This window comes from Aphelocoma coerulescens, chromosome 7 (assembly GCF_041296385.1).
Source record: "Aphelocoma coerulescens isolate FSJ_1873_10779 chromosome 7, UR_Acoe_1.0, whole genome shotgun sequence".
Lineage (NCBI taxonomy): Eukaryota > Metazoa > Chordata > Aves > Passeriformes > Corvidae > Aphelocoma > Aphelocoma coerulescens.
Window position 1 is genome coordinate 2378562 of NC_091021.1, and position 16302 is coordinate 2394863.

Here is a 16302-nt window from a genome sequence, read left to right on the forward strand (position 1 = left end):
ACATTTCTGTTGAGTTGGAGAGCACCCTCCAGGGTCTCATGGGTAGCCTCACATACTGAACTCTTTTTTTTCTCCTTGCATATTTCCTGTCCCCCGTTCTCTCATTTTGCCATGGGCTCAAAAACCCTTTAGGGAAGGATGGCCTGTTTCTTACAAATCCTCCTTTGTCCAGCACAAACGAGCTGGTGTTTGGTCAGGAACCACGGTGAAAATAACTGTGTAATCATCTAAATGGCACCCAGACACCCTTGAGAAAGTGCTTGAAAATATTCCTTAGTGCTTGATGCAGACCTTAAGGTACAGCAGCCTTCTGACAGAGGCGTTGGGGTTACTAAGGAGCCAAGAGCAGGTTCTCACATGATTTGAGGGGCATTTATTCCTTTATTCCATGAGGACAGTTGGGCAGTGAAACAGGAGCCTGGAGAGGCTGTGGAGCCACCAAACTCGGAGGTTTTCAAGAGCCATCTGGACCAAGCCCTAAGCAAGGTGATTTGAATGTGATGCTGACCCTGCTCTGAGCAGGAGACCTCCTGAGGTCCCTTCCAGCCTGAGCAATTCTGTAATTATTTGTTTTGGTGTGATGAGAATGAGTTGCTTTAAAATATGAGTGTTCAGGATGGAATAACACTTGATGACTTCTTACAAAGTATATGCTAACAACAGGTTTTTAGCTTAAAGCTCAAGAACCCAGGATACAGTTTCTGTTGTTTGTATTCAAAGATGCTTAATGCTGACATGTGGTCACGGAAAGAAAAAGTTCATAAATAAACGATATGCTTGTTCCAAGATGTAAGCCATTGTTAGTCAAAGCTGCTGAGTGAAAATGTGTTTTTATTCTCAAAAGGTTTGCAGGTTGGCTTTAAATGAGCAGCTGGAGGACTGCAAAGATGAAATAGAATAAAGTAGAGATGCTCCACGGATTGGCACTAAAACTAGAATTATATCCTTAGAAATGACAGGCTACATGTGTGATTTTGCACAAAGTAAAATTCATTTAACTTCCTGCGGTTGGTATCTGTCATTTAGAAACTGGTGAGCCTCATTCTCAGGAAGGCCTGAGAAAAACTGGCTAAATTTTAAATTTTTATTCCTATTGTTCAAGTTGCTGCATTTCATATTATATTGTGCTTGCTTCTGAGAGAATATATAATTCTGCAACATGGCTAGCAAGTGTGTAAATCCTTTGGCCCTTATCATACAAGGAAAACAGGGGAAATAGGTATAATTTGAATTACATCTGAATTTTACACACAGGCACCTAGTTCTGATGTGAAAGCTCAGCTGGTTATTGAAATTCCTGAGGATGACAGCTACAATCATGTTAACATCAAATAATCTTGTTTCCTCCTTTTTCTGTCAGGAGGATACACAGCCTGTAGTGTTTGGTTTGTTTTGTTTATGGAGGCTTTAGGGCCCTTGGTTTTCCATAGGGGAAAAACAGTTTGTGCTGATGTTATTCCTCACCTCTGTCAGTTGGGATTGTCAGTGTTTATTTTTAAATAAACAGAAGGGATCACGTCGAGTCGCCACCAGGCTTGTTTCCAGAGCTGTGATTTCGTGCCTTTAGCACACATCTCAGGGCATGTTTAGATAGTGGGTGTCATGAGCAATTCCAAACACTGCAGGTGCATCACAGCACTGCCTGGCAGGGATTCCACCCAGGCTTTGCCCAGCAGCAGCAGGGCTGGGGCTTTCTTTTCTTGGACAAACTGCTTCAGGTTGTTGAAAACACGTTTGGGGATTTGTGCCTGCACCCGGGAGCCTGCTGTCTCCTGGTTATGAGTAACAGGTTATGAGAGGGGATGGTTTTGGGTGCAGGTGTGGAGGGTCTGCTCCTGGTATGAGTTTCTGTCCATGGCAGAGCCACTTACCCAAAATTCAGGCAAAGAACTCAAGGGAGAGCAGCTTTGTGCAAAACCAGCCCTTTGCTCTTTCTGCCATGGGCTTCTTTAATTCTCTGTGAAGGCTTGTTTTCTTGTTACAAGTAATTTTTCATATTTCATAGAATCACAGAATATTTGGGGTTGTAAGGGACCTCTGGAGTTCCTCCAGTCCAATCCGCTGGGTCACCTAGGGCAGGTGACACAGAAGCCTGTGCAGTTGGGTTTGGGATGTCTCCAGAAAGGGAGACTCCACAGCCTCCCTGGGCAGCTGTGCCAGGGCTCTGCCACCCTCAGTGTACAGAAGTTCTGTCTCATGTCGAGGTGGAACTCCTTGTGGTTTAGTTTATGGTCATTGCTCCTCGTCCTGTCGCTGGGCACCGCTGAGAGGAGTTTGGCACCACTCTCTTGGCACCTGCCTTTGGGATATTTGTATGGATTGATGAGATCCCCTCTTGGTCTTCTGCAGTCTGAGGTTTTAAGATCTGCATCGTCGCAAGGCTCCTGGTCCTCCCATACATCAGCTCGTGCTTGATTTTCATCAGCCCTTTTCTGTTAACTGCAAGTTTCAGCTATCCTACTCCTTTTTTTGTCTTCTTTTCCATATTTTCTTTGTGTTTCTGAAGGCTGTGGCCCTTTTCCCTGAGCTTGAGTGGTGAATGCAGTTACAGAAGGGAAAAGAAATTACATCTTTCTTTTTTTTGTGATTTTCCTTCTGTTTAGAAGTCCTGCTGAAAGCACCGGCGTTTTGATTTCTCTGTGTGCTTGACCTTGATATTATGGCAGTTTTTCCTGTCCATTTGGAGGCTGTACTTACAGTAAAAGGTTTCAGAAGCAGAGGAGTTGGGTGTAGCACCAGGGTGACTGGCTGTGAGCGGTGCCTTTGGCTCCCTGCTGAGCTGTTCTGAATTCCGCTGGGCGAGCTGCTCACGGTTGTACTGTACCAAGCCTGAGCTAATTTTACTTCTTCCTCTGTCAGACCTACTGACTTTGCCTGGGATTTAAAGCAGAATATTAAAAATGTTACTCTCTAGCATGTTCCAGCACTTCCAACTGGGCTGAAGTGAGGAAGCACTGTAGATCTTCGAGAGGTTCGTTCTTGGCAGAATTCCACCCCAGGGAGGTTTGGACTGGAATATGGAATTTTGGAGATTTATAATGAAGCCAGTGCATTTTCTCTCCATCATTTCAGCCTTAGCTGTGCACACTCATGCTGAACTCCAGTGTTTACCCAAATCCTGTGCCCAGGTATGTGTGCACAGTGTCAGTGGTTAGGAAAAATGGCACATAATGTGTTTGCTGTTGGTCAAATTAATTCATCAATAGAAAACAATCCATGCTGCAGGGGAGGAAAAATAACCCCAAACCCAAAGCAAGAAGAGCAAAAGCTGCCTTTCTTAAATAAATGTCCCTGTTTCCTCTCCAGCCACACAAATAATAATTAAAGAGCTCTTTTAAACACAAGTGCTCAGGGAGGGTAGTGCCTGCACGGGGGTGTTTTACCTGACTGTGAAGATAATAAGTTAGGGAAGGCAGGGCCATTACCTGCAGTAGGGAATTACCTCCTACAGACGTGTTTACAGCCTTGCCGAGTCAGGCCTCCCCATTCCCTGCCCTGCTTCCGGAGCGTGTTCCCCGTTGGGTTGCCCAGCTTTCATCTCATCCCATCCCTGTGTTCCCGTTCCCAGGCTGAAGCGAGACTCGCGGCGAAGCGAGCGGCGCGGGCGGAGGCGCGGGAGATCCGGATGAAAGAGCTGGAGAGACAGCAGAAGGAGGTAAGGCCGAGGCTTTGGGGGGTGCCTGGGTTATATCCAGCGAGGAAGATGTTCAGAACATCTGGGGTACAGGGGGTTAATCTATATTTTGTTGAAATAGTCTGCGTGGAACTAATGTCGATCATAGAAAATCCTGGAAAAAACACGGATCGTGGCAAGGGCTTTATCTTGGTGAAGCCGGTATAATTATTCACAGAAAATCCTGTTGGTTAGTAATTCTTGTTTAATGTTAAACTTTGAAGTATGCAGCTTCTTTGTTTTAGTATCGCAGGTGGTGGATTCTTATCACTTCATTAGAAATCCAATTAATGTGGAAGATTCCTGGCCCTTGTATAGCAGCACTGTGAAGTTGTTCTACTTCCTGCTGTGAAGTTGGTGCTGTGCCCTCCCCCAGTTTGTAAAAAGGATGGGCTGCTGTTGGCAGGAGCAAGGGTAGAAACTGCACTTGGCAAAGTATTACCTGGTGAACTGAACCAGAAGGGCTCAAAACTTGTGTTTGGTGATGTGCATTCAGTGGAACAGCAAAACAGGGACAACAGTAACCACAATTTAGTTTTTTCAGGAGATTTTTGAAGGAGAAGGAAGAAGTATAGAGTCTGGGAGCAGGGTCTGGGAATACATAGTAAGAATAAACGTGGGGCAGGACAAAAGGGAAATGGCTTCACGCTGACAAGAGGGCAGGGTTGGATTGGATATTAGGAAAAACGTCTTCCCTGTGAGGGTGGGGAGGCCCTGGCACAGGTTGCCCACAGCAGCTGTGACTGCCCAATCCCTGGAAGTGTCCAAGGCTAGGTTGGATGGGACTTGGAGCGACCTGGGCTAGTGGAAGGTGTCCCTGCCCATGGCAGAGGGTGGAACAAGATAATCTTTAAGGTCCCTTCCCACCCAGGCCATTCTGTAGTTCAGTGGTTCTGCATTTGCTTTAGGGTGCAGAGCAGGATCTGGTTGAGCTTTTGAGCAGTGAATCAGGAGGTGACAGCAGGATGTGGATCAGGATGTGACAGCAGAGCAGTGCCAGTGCAGGCTGCAGCAGCCAGCCCACAAGAGAAGCTTTTGGGCAGGTTGCCCACGCTCAGCTTCTGGTGAGGCAGGTCTGGATGTGTCTCAGCTCCCTTGCTGCAAACACAGAGCTTGAGGATGGTGGGAGCCTTTTCCTGCTGCAGTTGCTGCTTTCTGAAGGATGTTTCTTGCAGGCTGTCCCACAGTGGGAGGCGTTGTCACTGCGGGGCGGTGCGACGTGGGAGCAGCCGCGGGAGGGCTGTGCTAAACAGGCACCACGTGTTCTGTTTGGGCAGCAGAGTAAATAGGGGTGTCCTGGCAGCTGACAACATCTAATTTACAGGTGACTTAATGGAGCTGATGACCCCTTTGCAGATTAAAAGCTGATGCTGCAAAGGGTGTCTTTGTAAACTGAAATTCAGGTGTGAAAACTAAAGCTCCTGCAATTAAGAGCTTGTCATCTGAAAACCTGTGAAAACTTCTTTGTATAGATAGAAATTGAATAGGGCAGGATGTCCCTCTGAGATACCACATTCATTGAAAGCTCAGATACCCATCACAATCTGCCTTGTAACTCATTGCCATAAATGAAACGTTTATTTAATATTTTGCAAGCTTGGACATTCTGTAACTTTTCGAAATAGTTTCATCTTAGCCCCCAGATGCCAGGTAGAGATATTAAGGATAGCTGCAGGAAGTTTTTCATTGCCACAAGCGTCTTGCAGGTATAACAAAACATAAACACAGAAAATCCCAAGCAGTGGTCAACACAAGATATTTGGCACCTACCCCTTCCTTGGAGGGGAACCTGCTGTGACACTGGGGTCTGTACACCTGGTTCTCTGCCATCTTCATTTCCCTTTGCAAACTTTTCAGAGACATAAAGAGCACTTTTCCACTACTGCCATGTTAAATAACCAGAAGTTAAAGCACTTGCTTTACTACTTCAGAAGGCTTTTTGAGCCCTAGCTCCCTTCTGGGAGTTAAAAAGCAATAAATGAATTTATTGCGTGTGCGTGTAGTTTTTCATGCTTAAAGCCGTGTGCATGCCCTGGCAGGCTTCTTGTGGAGCATGGATTACTTGAAAATATATTTACACTGCTGGTCTGAGTTAAAAGTTTCCAGGTGCTACCATTAAAGACTATAACTATGGCAGTGAAAGAGGGTGTTTTAATGATTTGGGTTTGGAAACTGGCTCTTCTCCTGCCCGCCACCTCATATTTATGACATTTCTCAATCCTGCACTTCATTTCCCTCATTTTAAAGTAATTGGGTGACTTTTGCATGAAGAGCCTACACATATGATTGAGAAAATGTACAGCAGAAATAGATGGGCTTTTGGCAGAGAACACTCAGTTGCAAGGTGAGATGTGGGAAAGTTCCTGTGGAAGACTGCACTGTGGTGGGGCAGGATTGCAGGTGTGCTCCAGAGGTGGTATCGTCTCATCACCTGGCACCACCTCATGCCAGGCAGCACAAAGAAGGGTAACTGTGCCAGTGGTTTGGCTTTTTTGGTTTGGTTTCTTTGTTGTTTTTTTTTTTTCTCCAGGGAGGGGAAGCTAAGGAGGAGAAGATGAGCACAATTTTCATAGCAAAGCATAAGATGGGTACATGAAAAGTTTTCTGAAGCTGAAGAAAAAAAGTGAGCACAAGAATCGTGACCTGATCACAGAATCCCAGAATGGGTTGGGTTTAAAGGGCCTTAAAATTTATCTCATTCCACCCCTTGCCACAGGCAGGGACACCTTCCCCTATCCCAGGTTGCTCCAAGCCCCATCCAACCTGGCCTTGGACACTTCGAGGGATGGGGCAGCCACAGCTTCTCTGGGCACCCTGTGCCAGGGCCTCAGCACCCTCACAGGGAAAAATTCATTCCCAATATCCAATGGAAACCTACTCTCTGCCAGTGGGAAGTCATTCCCCCTCATCCTGTCACTCCAGTCCCTTGTAAATAGTCTTGCCCCATCTTTCCTGTTGAATGGGGCTCCTGTTGGAACATTTCCAATTCTCCCAGCCTTTCCCCACAGCAGAGCTGCTCCATCCCTCTGATCATCCTGGAGCCTCCTCTGGACTCTCTCCAGCAGCTCCAGGTCCTTCTTGTGCTGGGCCCCAGGGCTAAAGGCAGCTCTGCAAGGTGGGGTCTCACCTGAGCACAGGGGCAGAGGAGCAGAATCTCCCCTCCCCTGCTGCCCATGCCGTGGGATCAGCCCGGAACATGGGGAGTTCCTCTGAAGATAAGGGTATTGATCACTCTTGAATCGCAGAGATGTGAATCAATTGATGTATTTATTAGAGAATGTGTTCTTGGTGATAAGGCTTTAGGAAAGGCACAGATCTAACAAGTGTAACAGCTTGAATGCTTCTGACTTCTCATTCAGTGCTGCTTTGTTGTTGTTACCCACCAAAGATGTCAATAATTAATCTGGAGGCCTGGTTAAGTTTCCTGGTTTGCTTCCACACATCAGTGAGTGCAGGACAGCTCTCACTGGCAGTGCCTATTCTGAGCTGAAGGGACAATTACAACAGGTGGTACCTCCTCCCTTCCCTGTTTTCCCACCACTGGTGGGAGTCAGTGATGGGTCCTGGTTTACCATACCATGCTGCCAAGCTTTTGAAACATTTGGTTGCCAGCTGCAGAGTCTGAGGCCAGTCTCTCTGGCTTGTACTGTCAAGATGTGCTTGGTCCTGGGACAAATTCCTGTGTGCACTCAAGTATTTATTGTTAATTCACTCAGAAGGGCAAGCCAGGAGTGATCAGCCCAGTTTTTCTGAGGAACATTTGCTAATTCTCATGGGGCTACAAGGTAAAATGGGAAGAAAAATTTTTTTCCTGTGCATTTTTTTTTTTATCAGAAGCTTGACCTAAAATGTACTAAAGCCTTTTTTTCCCCAGCAATATTTAACAGTAACATTTTGAGACATGCAAAAGCTTCAGCATTGGGGCTGATTGTGGAGAATGCTTTCTGTAGGAGTGCCTTCTGTGTGTTCTGCTGGCAGGGCTTTAAATGTCTCTTCAAGGGCTGACACTTGGGAGACCACAGTGTAAGCTGATATTAGTGCCTGAAGTGAAAAGAGACCGATCTCCTCCCACTCCTTAATCGGTGGGATAAGGTTCTTCCCTGCCAGTTCACACAGTAGATGAGCCTGTACTTCTAGTTCAAGGCAAGTGCACTGTGTTGTCTCCTGGCTTCATTTGCAGCTCTTGCTTTAAGGGCACAGCACAAAACTTGCCTTGGCTGTTTTGTAAATTCCTTCCTTACCTCACTTGCACATACTTTTCCCCCTTTGGATTCATATTTCTTTGGAATAAAATGCACTACCAATGCTTTCTAGTAAAAAAAATTAAAAAAGGGAAAAGCAGATTCTTGTGGCTTGAATGGGGAGGGGTGAGACTGACTATGAAACTTGGTGCTTACATAAGCAGGCAAGAAATAAGGAGGTTTGTGGTGGTTCATCTGTGTCTTACACACTCAATGTGAAGATTCCCAGGCAAATTTGGAGAGGGATGATGTGGAAGGGGTTTTTAGCAGACTGTTCTTCTGCCACCATCTAAGCATGCAACTCTGGCTTGTTCTGTCCCGTTTTAAAGCGACTTCTATGAAAAACTATTTTTGTGGGCAACCTCCTGTGATGAGGAAACCAGGAAAGCTGGCTGCTGTTAATACTGTGGACAAGACACGTTTGGGTTTCTTGGTCATACCCTAATACAAGAAAGTGCTCTTTAAAGCATTTGACTGCTTAGATGTGTATTGACTGTTTTTGGAGGGGGACACATCTGCAACAGAGGTGATTGTTTAAAAGTGTGTGTTTTCTCCTGTACCACACTTTCTAAAGAGGACAGTGTCATCACAGAATCCTAAAATGGCTTGGGTTGGAAAGGACCTTAAAAATCACTTAATTCCAACCTCCCTGCCGTGGACAGGGACACCTTCCCCTAGTGCACTGCTGAGGGATCAGTCACTTTGGAGCTGAGCTATTGTAATTCCTGTTGGCTAATGGGTTCCTCCAAAATTCCAGGTTTTACAAAAAGCTGGAGTAGTTAGATGATGCTCTTGGCTTTATCCCTGAGGCCTCTCCACCTCCCTCCAGGGTGCCTGGCCGGAACAAGAGCCCCATTGTTATCTCGTCCATTGGCAATCTGGGTGCCTTGCTTTGGACTCAGCAGGCAGGGAATACCTGCTGTGCCAAGCCTGAAGCACTGGGCTTTGAAAAATAAGGCTATGGGGAGTTGCCTCGAGGCGTGAGTGAAAAAACCAGGATGGAAAAGTTAAAGCTTTAAGGTTAATCAGCAGTGTGGTAATTGCCACGTCTGAACCTGTGGTGTTTGGCTCCTGTGCATGGATGAAAGGCACTCTGAGCGTGCCGTGGAGAAGGCAGAGATTGGAATTGTGTGCAGCCTTGCGGGAGGGAGGGCCCAGTTCATTTTCCTCTTCATGGCTTTCTTAGGGAAAGGGGAGTGGGGTGGTTACTTGTATGGGAATGCTGGTTTTTAAATGGGTCCTCATTTTCCCTCCTCCACTTGTCAGAATGGGAATTAATGCTGCCGAGGCATTAATCTGGGTTGTGCAGTTGTCCTTCGTGAAGGGGAACCTGATCAGGAGGGCAGGGATTGAGAGACATAAGCTCTGCTTCCCAGCACTGGGATATGGGTTCCCATGAGGTATCCCTGAGAGCAGTGAATGGTAGGGATCCTCCAAATACCCCAAAATACGGGAGGCTTGACTACCCTGCCACCAGCTGACCTGCTGGAGGATTGTGCAGCCAGCCAGGTGTTTTTGAACAAGAAGGGTTCTTTGGTTTTTGGTTTTTTTTTTTGAACCCAGAAAGGTTTCTGGTTTTAGGAAAGATGTGAGAAAAAACATGTTTTCTGTTTTCACAAACCTCATCAGTCAAGGGCTCCAAGAGCACAAAATTCAGATGCAGTAGAGTGGCTGTAAAGGTTTGGTGTGTTATCAATGTGCTCCAAGACTGCAGAACAGCAGTGTCAGCAGTGCATTTACTAAGGCCTTAAAACAGTGTGAGGCTCCACAGAAACATGAAAAATTGAAAGAGCCACCTGCAGGGATCCTTTAAGGCCAGCGATACGTGTGCAAGGAATTTTCCATGAGTTTTCACACGCTGGCACTGTGCTGTGCACAGGTGAAAGGTGTGTGGGCTCGGTGCTTTTGTAACTGTGCTTCATCCCTCAAGGACAAATTCTGTCCTTCAAAGAGGAACAGTTGGTCTGTACTTAATGCTGTTTGCTTTTATTGTGGTGGTAGATGCACATCTCGTCCTGGGCGAGTATTTGGGCATCCATTCCTGTCATGGAGAGAGGCTGGAAAAAAGAGAGGTCCTGGCTCACAGCAGGGCTGGGCTCTGGCCTGGTGCAAAGCCTAGGGATAAAATGTCCCATGTGCATCCCAGAGCCTGGTGGGAATGGGAACAGGAATGCTGTGTTCTAGCTGGGCTCATGGAGGAGGCCTGCGAAGCAAACACTGCTTTTGTCCTACACAAATCCACAGGGCTTCACTGTGCTCCTCTCTGTATTCATGTTTTGCTGTATTTTCTCTATAAATGCTGTTTTTTCCCTCCAGAACGAGCTGTGGAGCGTTGCATTGCTCTGTATCCATCATTCATGCTAGCTTTGTTCCTTGTTTCTTTCCCTTTCCCCCCAGATCTATCAGGTCCAGAAGGTAGGGCTTGCTCGCTTTCATTCTTGTTTGCATGCCTTCCCATGTTGTGAGTCTTGCTACGATTTCAGAACCACAGAGCCATTTAGGTTGCAAAAGACCTCCAAAATCCTCGAGTCCAACCTGGGAAATCCTCTTAAGAGTGGGGGATGCCCAGCAGGCTGTAATTTCCCTGTAATTCTGCCCTCCCCTCCCACCATCTCGTGGGCTGGACAATAAAGGGGAGTGGGGGAAGATGACCCATGTAAAATGTCTGGTCAGGCACTTAGTATGATTTTTCCTACAGCCTGTTTGGCAAAGAATAGGCAGTAACAGAAAAGTGACTTGGCAAAGCAGGGTTAGAGGCTCCCTGTGTGACCAGGGGCCTGTGTGTCACCTCTGTTCGTGTGCTGAAGGCCAAGAGAGTCACTCTTATGCGTGATTCTTCTTCAGTATCAGTGATACTGAAGTATTTCAGGCTGGGCAGGCATTTAACAGGTGCCAGCAGGAAGAACGACTTTCAGATGACTTTATTTGCACAAAGTCACTGAAGGAAATCAGGGATGCTGTGTTTGAACTCATAATTCTTTGGTAAATAAAGTGTACGGCCTTCCTTCCAATGACACCCAAGCATTAAAAGTGCTTTTACATTGTTCAGTCCTCTCTCACCTCAGTTTAAAGTCATGATCTCTTCCCTCCTCCCAATTTCCTTTCCATGATGATGGCAAGGAGGATGGTCACAGTAGCTCTAACTGAGGTCCCTTGCTATGTAGCAACAGAGATTTTGGGGTTTGTGTAGTGATGTTTGGCTGTTCTGCACTTTCAGCATGTGAACTGTGTGGCACCTAAAAACAGAAATAGCTCCCAAGAAGATTTACAGGGAGGGAGAAAGCACATTTTTATTCAAGGCTGCCATATTCTGCCTTATTGAATATTTATCTTTTTCTCCTGAGATATTTTTATGGCTTGCTGAGTGATGAATGTCTCCCTAAACCACAGTGTGCTTGGTTTTGTGCTGGCACTCCAGCTGCCCTAACTGCATGCTTCAAAGCCTGACCCAGCCCTGCATGTGCTCCTTGGAAGTGCTGTTCCCCTCTTTGAGTGTGTATGTATATGAAGAGGGCTGCTCAAATCATGTGCTCTGGTGTTTAATCCTGACCCCAGCAATTTGCCAACAAATCTCTCTCACTCCTGGTTTTATTTCTGGAGTTGACTACAGGCTGAGTGACTCAATGTCTGCCCATGGATCAACAGGCTCATTATTAATCTCCTTTATGGGAACTAATGTAACCTTCTGGTGCAAAAGCAGCCTCGTGGGAGCCCAGGAGGTTGTTTACTGCTGGTGTCCTGACATGGATGAGGAGATAAGTGGGTTATCCTCCCAACATCCCGTAGCAAGTTTGCGAGTCTGGCAGTTTCACTCTCAGTGAGCAAATTACATCTGGAATTCTCTCTCAGTGGTATTAACATCATTAATTATTTAATTGTAATGTCACCTTTCAAGGTAGACGGGAACCTGAGTCCAGCAAGGGCCTCTAACTGAAACCTAAATGAATGGATAAGCACCATTTCCTCCTTTAACCCACTGGAATCAGCCCCTGGGGGCAGAACAGAAGAGCCAGTGTAGAGAGAGAGAACTGAGAAAAGTGGCTGTGAGGGGTCAAAATACTTGAGAGCTCAAAAGCTGCCAGTTAAGTCCAGTATGACATGTGGTCTTTAAAAGATTATAAATTAAAAATAGTCTCTGGGCAGTCTCGTTCATTAAGATTTTTCTTTAGGGGGTGTTAAACACGTAGCTGTGTAATTTGAAATGGAGAAGGAGAGCCTGTAAGTGGAACTTAAACTGTGGCAGAGCAAGTCTTGTAAGGGCTGTTTCCTTATCTGCCTTTTGCAAGGCTGAATTCAGAAGCCAGTGACAGGCAGTGAGGAGAAGAGAGGGCAGGAAAAGGAAGCAGCAAACCTTAAAAAAATTACAAGTGTGTTTATGGAGCCTTCCTATGTGTGAAAAAGGATTCTCCATTTTAATGGTGTTTTGGTTTTTTAAATTGATGTCTAGTGTTAGAAAATATTCTCTGCTGCTTAATGGCTAAAAAGCCTCTAATAAGGCTTTACCTGACCTGCTTTACTACAAAGCATGTAATCTGTAGGTTCTCATCGTGTACACAGCTCTGGGAGTTCATGCAATTTTCAGGGGCCGTTCTCAGGCTGAGATGTGCATAAAAGTTAATTTTATAATGGGCTGTTGCATGGGTTGTGATTCTGAAGTGGGGATAAAGTAATACAGCGCTGAAGGACGTGCAGCTCTTTGTTTTGGTTTATCAGTAAATAGTGAATGAGGTGTTGAAGGGTGAAAATAAAATTACATTAATACCATTGAGGGAGTGCTAAAACCAGAGTGCAATACAGACCAGGTTTCTGATTTTCTTTTAATAATTTCCTAAGGTTTTGGCTGCTGATAACTCCTGCCTCCTCAAGCCTGTAAGAAAGGTCTATAAAATTATTCTTCCTTAAGCAGGATTTCCATTTGGCTATTGCTGTGCTTTAGGCCAGTGATTTCAATTCACACAGGAACGTTTTGGGCACCATTAAAAACACAAAATTCCAGAGACCAAGATTTGACAGGCTTGTTTGGGGAGGAAGAAAAGTCCCATTAAACCTGTGGATCTTTGAACAACTTGCTGCCTGGTGGAAATTCAAATTCATTGGGAAGTTCCCAGTGTTGTCCTCGCCTGCACTGGTGGATCTTGTCCTCTGGTACCCTTGCTGGTGCTGCCACCACTGTCAGGTGGGTCAAATGTAGGCAAAAAGCCTGGTGCTCTGAAAGGAGCTCTGTGGAGCTCTGATCCAGCGAATCAGAGTGCCCAGAGATGACTTGAATCTAACTTGTCTGCCCAGTTTGACAAACCTTTACAGGAAACATGATTTGACAGCAATTTTCATCCTGGAAGTGCCCTGCGCTCGCCTCCCTTGTAATGAGTCTTGACTTAACTGGGTCAAGAATTCAAGACTCATTACTCCCTTTGCTCCTGTCCCCCAGCACGGAGGGTTTTGCACTGCTGAGGGAGAAGAAGCTGCCGAGCACCCTGGTCATCCCCAAACTCCCCTTTCCCGTTTCCAGGCAGCTTTTCCCAGGCTCGTGCTGTGGAGGGCTCTGGTGTACTTGGCACAGCTCTCCCTGGCACGTTCGTGTGGAGCTGTGTGGCTTGGCCAAGGCCTGGCAGTGCATGTCTAAATGTTCTGTGTTTGCTTTTCTCATCTAAATTCTGTTTTTTTTTCCCTTTTCTGTCTGTAGAAATATTATGGTCTGGATACTAAGTGGGGAGACATCGAGCAATGGATGGTAGGACTTGATCAACGTAGCTCAACAACTTTTGCGTGTTGAAGTTCTGTGTAGTTTCCTAGAGTTTGAGGTCCCTCAGAGGAGGTATTTTCATGCATTGGAGTGTGAATTCTGCTCCAAGCAATCCCACAGTCTTGCTTTTCCAACTGAAATGTGACTTTTGATCAGCTTAAAACTGGCAAGGACTGGGTTAGAGCCATGTCTTTTTACAGGCCTGTGTCCATGCTATCGCTGGAAGATTAGGTTAGGGTAAAGACCTGGTAAAGCCCCTTGGGATACAGGGAATGTTTGTGCTCATTTTACTTTTTGTGGGTTTCATCACCATTTGAGTCTTCTTAAATCTGCCTTCAGGTAAATTGTGGGCAAGTTTCACTCATGCTGCTTAACTGGCCCAGGGGAATCCCTGAGAGGAATTATTACTGCTAAGGGGGCAATCCTTGCTTTGTTTCAATAATACAATGTCCTGGATTTTAGAATTTGCTAAAGTTGTTGGATAGCAGCTACAAACCTGGCCACTAGCAACATCTGACTGTTTTAACACCCATCTTATGAGATGAAGAAGTTGCTAATGGGCTGGAAGTTACTGACTTCAAATATCTTGCAGCCCCTAAGTTTATAAAATCACTTACCAGCGATGCCAGATGAAAGCTGTGGCCTTGCCCTGCAAAGCTGAGTAGTGCACACTGGAAAAGGCAGAACTGAACAGCCGGCTTCCAGTGTGGAAGGTAACTTCCCAAACTCCCCAAATTCCTTAGCATTCAATAATTAATCAGTGTAAGTACTGGTTTGCATGGACCACCCACCCACCAAGGGGCCCCAGGCTCACACTGAGTCTCCTCAGATCCTTGCTGGATGAGCAGAACTCCACCTTACTGGCAATTCCCTTGCTTGGAAATCAGCTCACCTGTGAGAATCTGTTGACTACAACGTTGAAACCTTTTTTTTTTTTGCTGTTTTCTACTGCTGTTTCTAAATTAAGTGGCAAATCAATTTGTTAAAATCAGCTTGTTGAAGTGTAAAACATCCGATGGCATTTCCAGTGTTGCAGAGGCTGTGTAGCAGAGGGGAAGAAATTTGGGGTCACAGAGGAGGGAGGAAGGGTTTTTCTGCTTTGACAGGGTGTCACCTCCCGTTGTTTGGTTTAACTGTACTGGTTCCTAAGCGTGGCTGGAGTTCCCTGTGTGTTTCTGGAACACTCTGTTGCTGTGTCTGTCCTCTCAATGCCTCCCTCTGTTTTCTCTCTGCTGCCTTGGTAGGAAGACAGTGAGCGTTATTCCCGTAGAGCCCGAAGAAATGCCTCGGTCAGTACCTACTTTTGCTTGTTCTATTTAGCCAGACATTTCAGGTTAAGAAAACAGACATGTGTGAGGCACTTCCTTCTCAAAAGAAAAGAACCAAAGCAAACTCCCGCCACCCCCGGCAAGTGAAAACCCCAAAGCCACTTCCTGACTTCTCTGCCCTCTCCCCAGCCCAGGGAGCTTTTGCAAATGTGCAAGAGTAAAGGGGGTGGGAAGTGGGGAAATAACCTGTTGGGAGTGTTTAATGTTCATTTATTGAGCCAGAGGCCAAGAGCATAGAGCAGGAAACACCTGAGCACAAGCTCCTCCTTCACCCTACAGTAAAATGCTTGACAGTGTTTCTTGGGCAGGGTATGATTTCATTTGCTTTCTGCTTATAGTTTCAATGCAATTCTTTTTTAAAGACATTGAGTTTGTGCATCTTTCCCTTCCTGCTGTCCCATCAAAGCCATCAGCGTTTGCCTCAGTGCCTGTTACTTGTGCTCTTTTCACTGTTTTTTTGTCTCTACGCTTTCTCTCGCTAGGCTTCGGATGAAGATGAGCGCATGTCAGTGGGTAGCCGTGGAAGCCTGAGGGTTGGTAAACTGTGCAATCTCTGTGTGCATGTCTGTGTACGGGTGTCACTGTCCCCCTGTGCCCCCACACTCGGAGGGCGTTGTCCTGCCAAGGTCTTCACCTGTTCCGTGCTGGGTTTTTCAATGTACGTGTGGATCACCGATTCCCTCCAGTGTGTGCCCTGTGCAGGACCCTTTGTGGTCACTGCTCTTCACTCTTGCAGGAAGGACTTAGCCAGGACATTGGTATCTGCAGGCACCCTGTAAGCTCCCCTGTTTCACTCCTGATACTGGAAATTTGGGAAGGGGAAGTGCTGGTGGGGTCAGTGTTTATTAGCTCAGGAAACCAGAAGCAATTGGTCAGTGGAAATAATTCTTAGGTGCTTTGGAATTGCAGGTGAATGCTCATAAAATAACAGAGTAGCCTGAGCTGGAAGGGACCCACAAGGATCATCCAGTCCTGCTCCTGTCCCTGCACAGATACCCCAATAGTCCCACCCTGTGCATCCCTAAGAGCGTTGTCCAAATGTTCCTGGAGCTCTGACTCCTTGGGGTTGTGCCCATTCCCTGGGGAGCCTGTTCAGTTCCCCAGCACCCTCTGGGGGAAGAACCTTTCCCTGATATCTAACCCCAAATCCCCCTAACACAGCTCCAGCCATTCCCTTAGATCCTGTCACTGGTTACTTGCTTTAAAATGCTTTAGAAATACTTGAAATTCATCTGCAGACCTGAGTTTTGTGGAGGGTGGGATTAGTAAAGCACTGAGTACTCATCTGTAGGAAAAGTTCAAACAGTTTTTTCCTCA

The 16302-nt window shown here is 46.2% G+C and overlaps 1 protein-coding gene across 10 annotated transcripts in view; it reads left to right on the top strand.

Annotated features, from left to right (window-relative positions):
- LRRFIP1 (LRR binding FLII interacting protein 1) overlaps window positions 1–16302 on the top strand; it is a 102793-nt gene that overhangs the window by 41734 nt on the left and 44757 nt on the right. For 7 of the 10 annotated variants that reach the window (XM_069021738.1, XM_069021730.1, XM_069021735.1 and 4 more), the window contains exons 2-6: window positions 3569–3655; window positions 10312–10329; window positions 13598–13645; window positions 14902–14946; window positions 15468–15518. In XM_069021738.1, coding sequence (XP_068877839.1) covers window positions 3569–3655; window positions 10312–10329; window positions 13598–13645; window positions 14902–14946; window positions 15468–15518 — 249 coding nt within the window. The remainder of the gene's footprint in view (window positions 1–3568; window positions 3656–10311; window positions 10330–13597; window positions 13646–14901; window positions 14947–15467; window positions 15519–16302) is intronic. The other 3 variants (XM_069021736.1, XM_069021740.1, XM_069021737.1) reach the window with 1 other exon arrangement.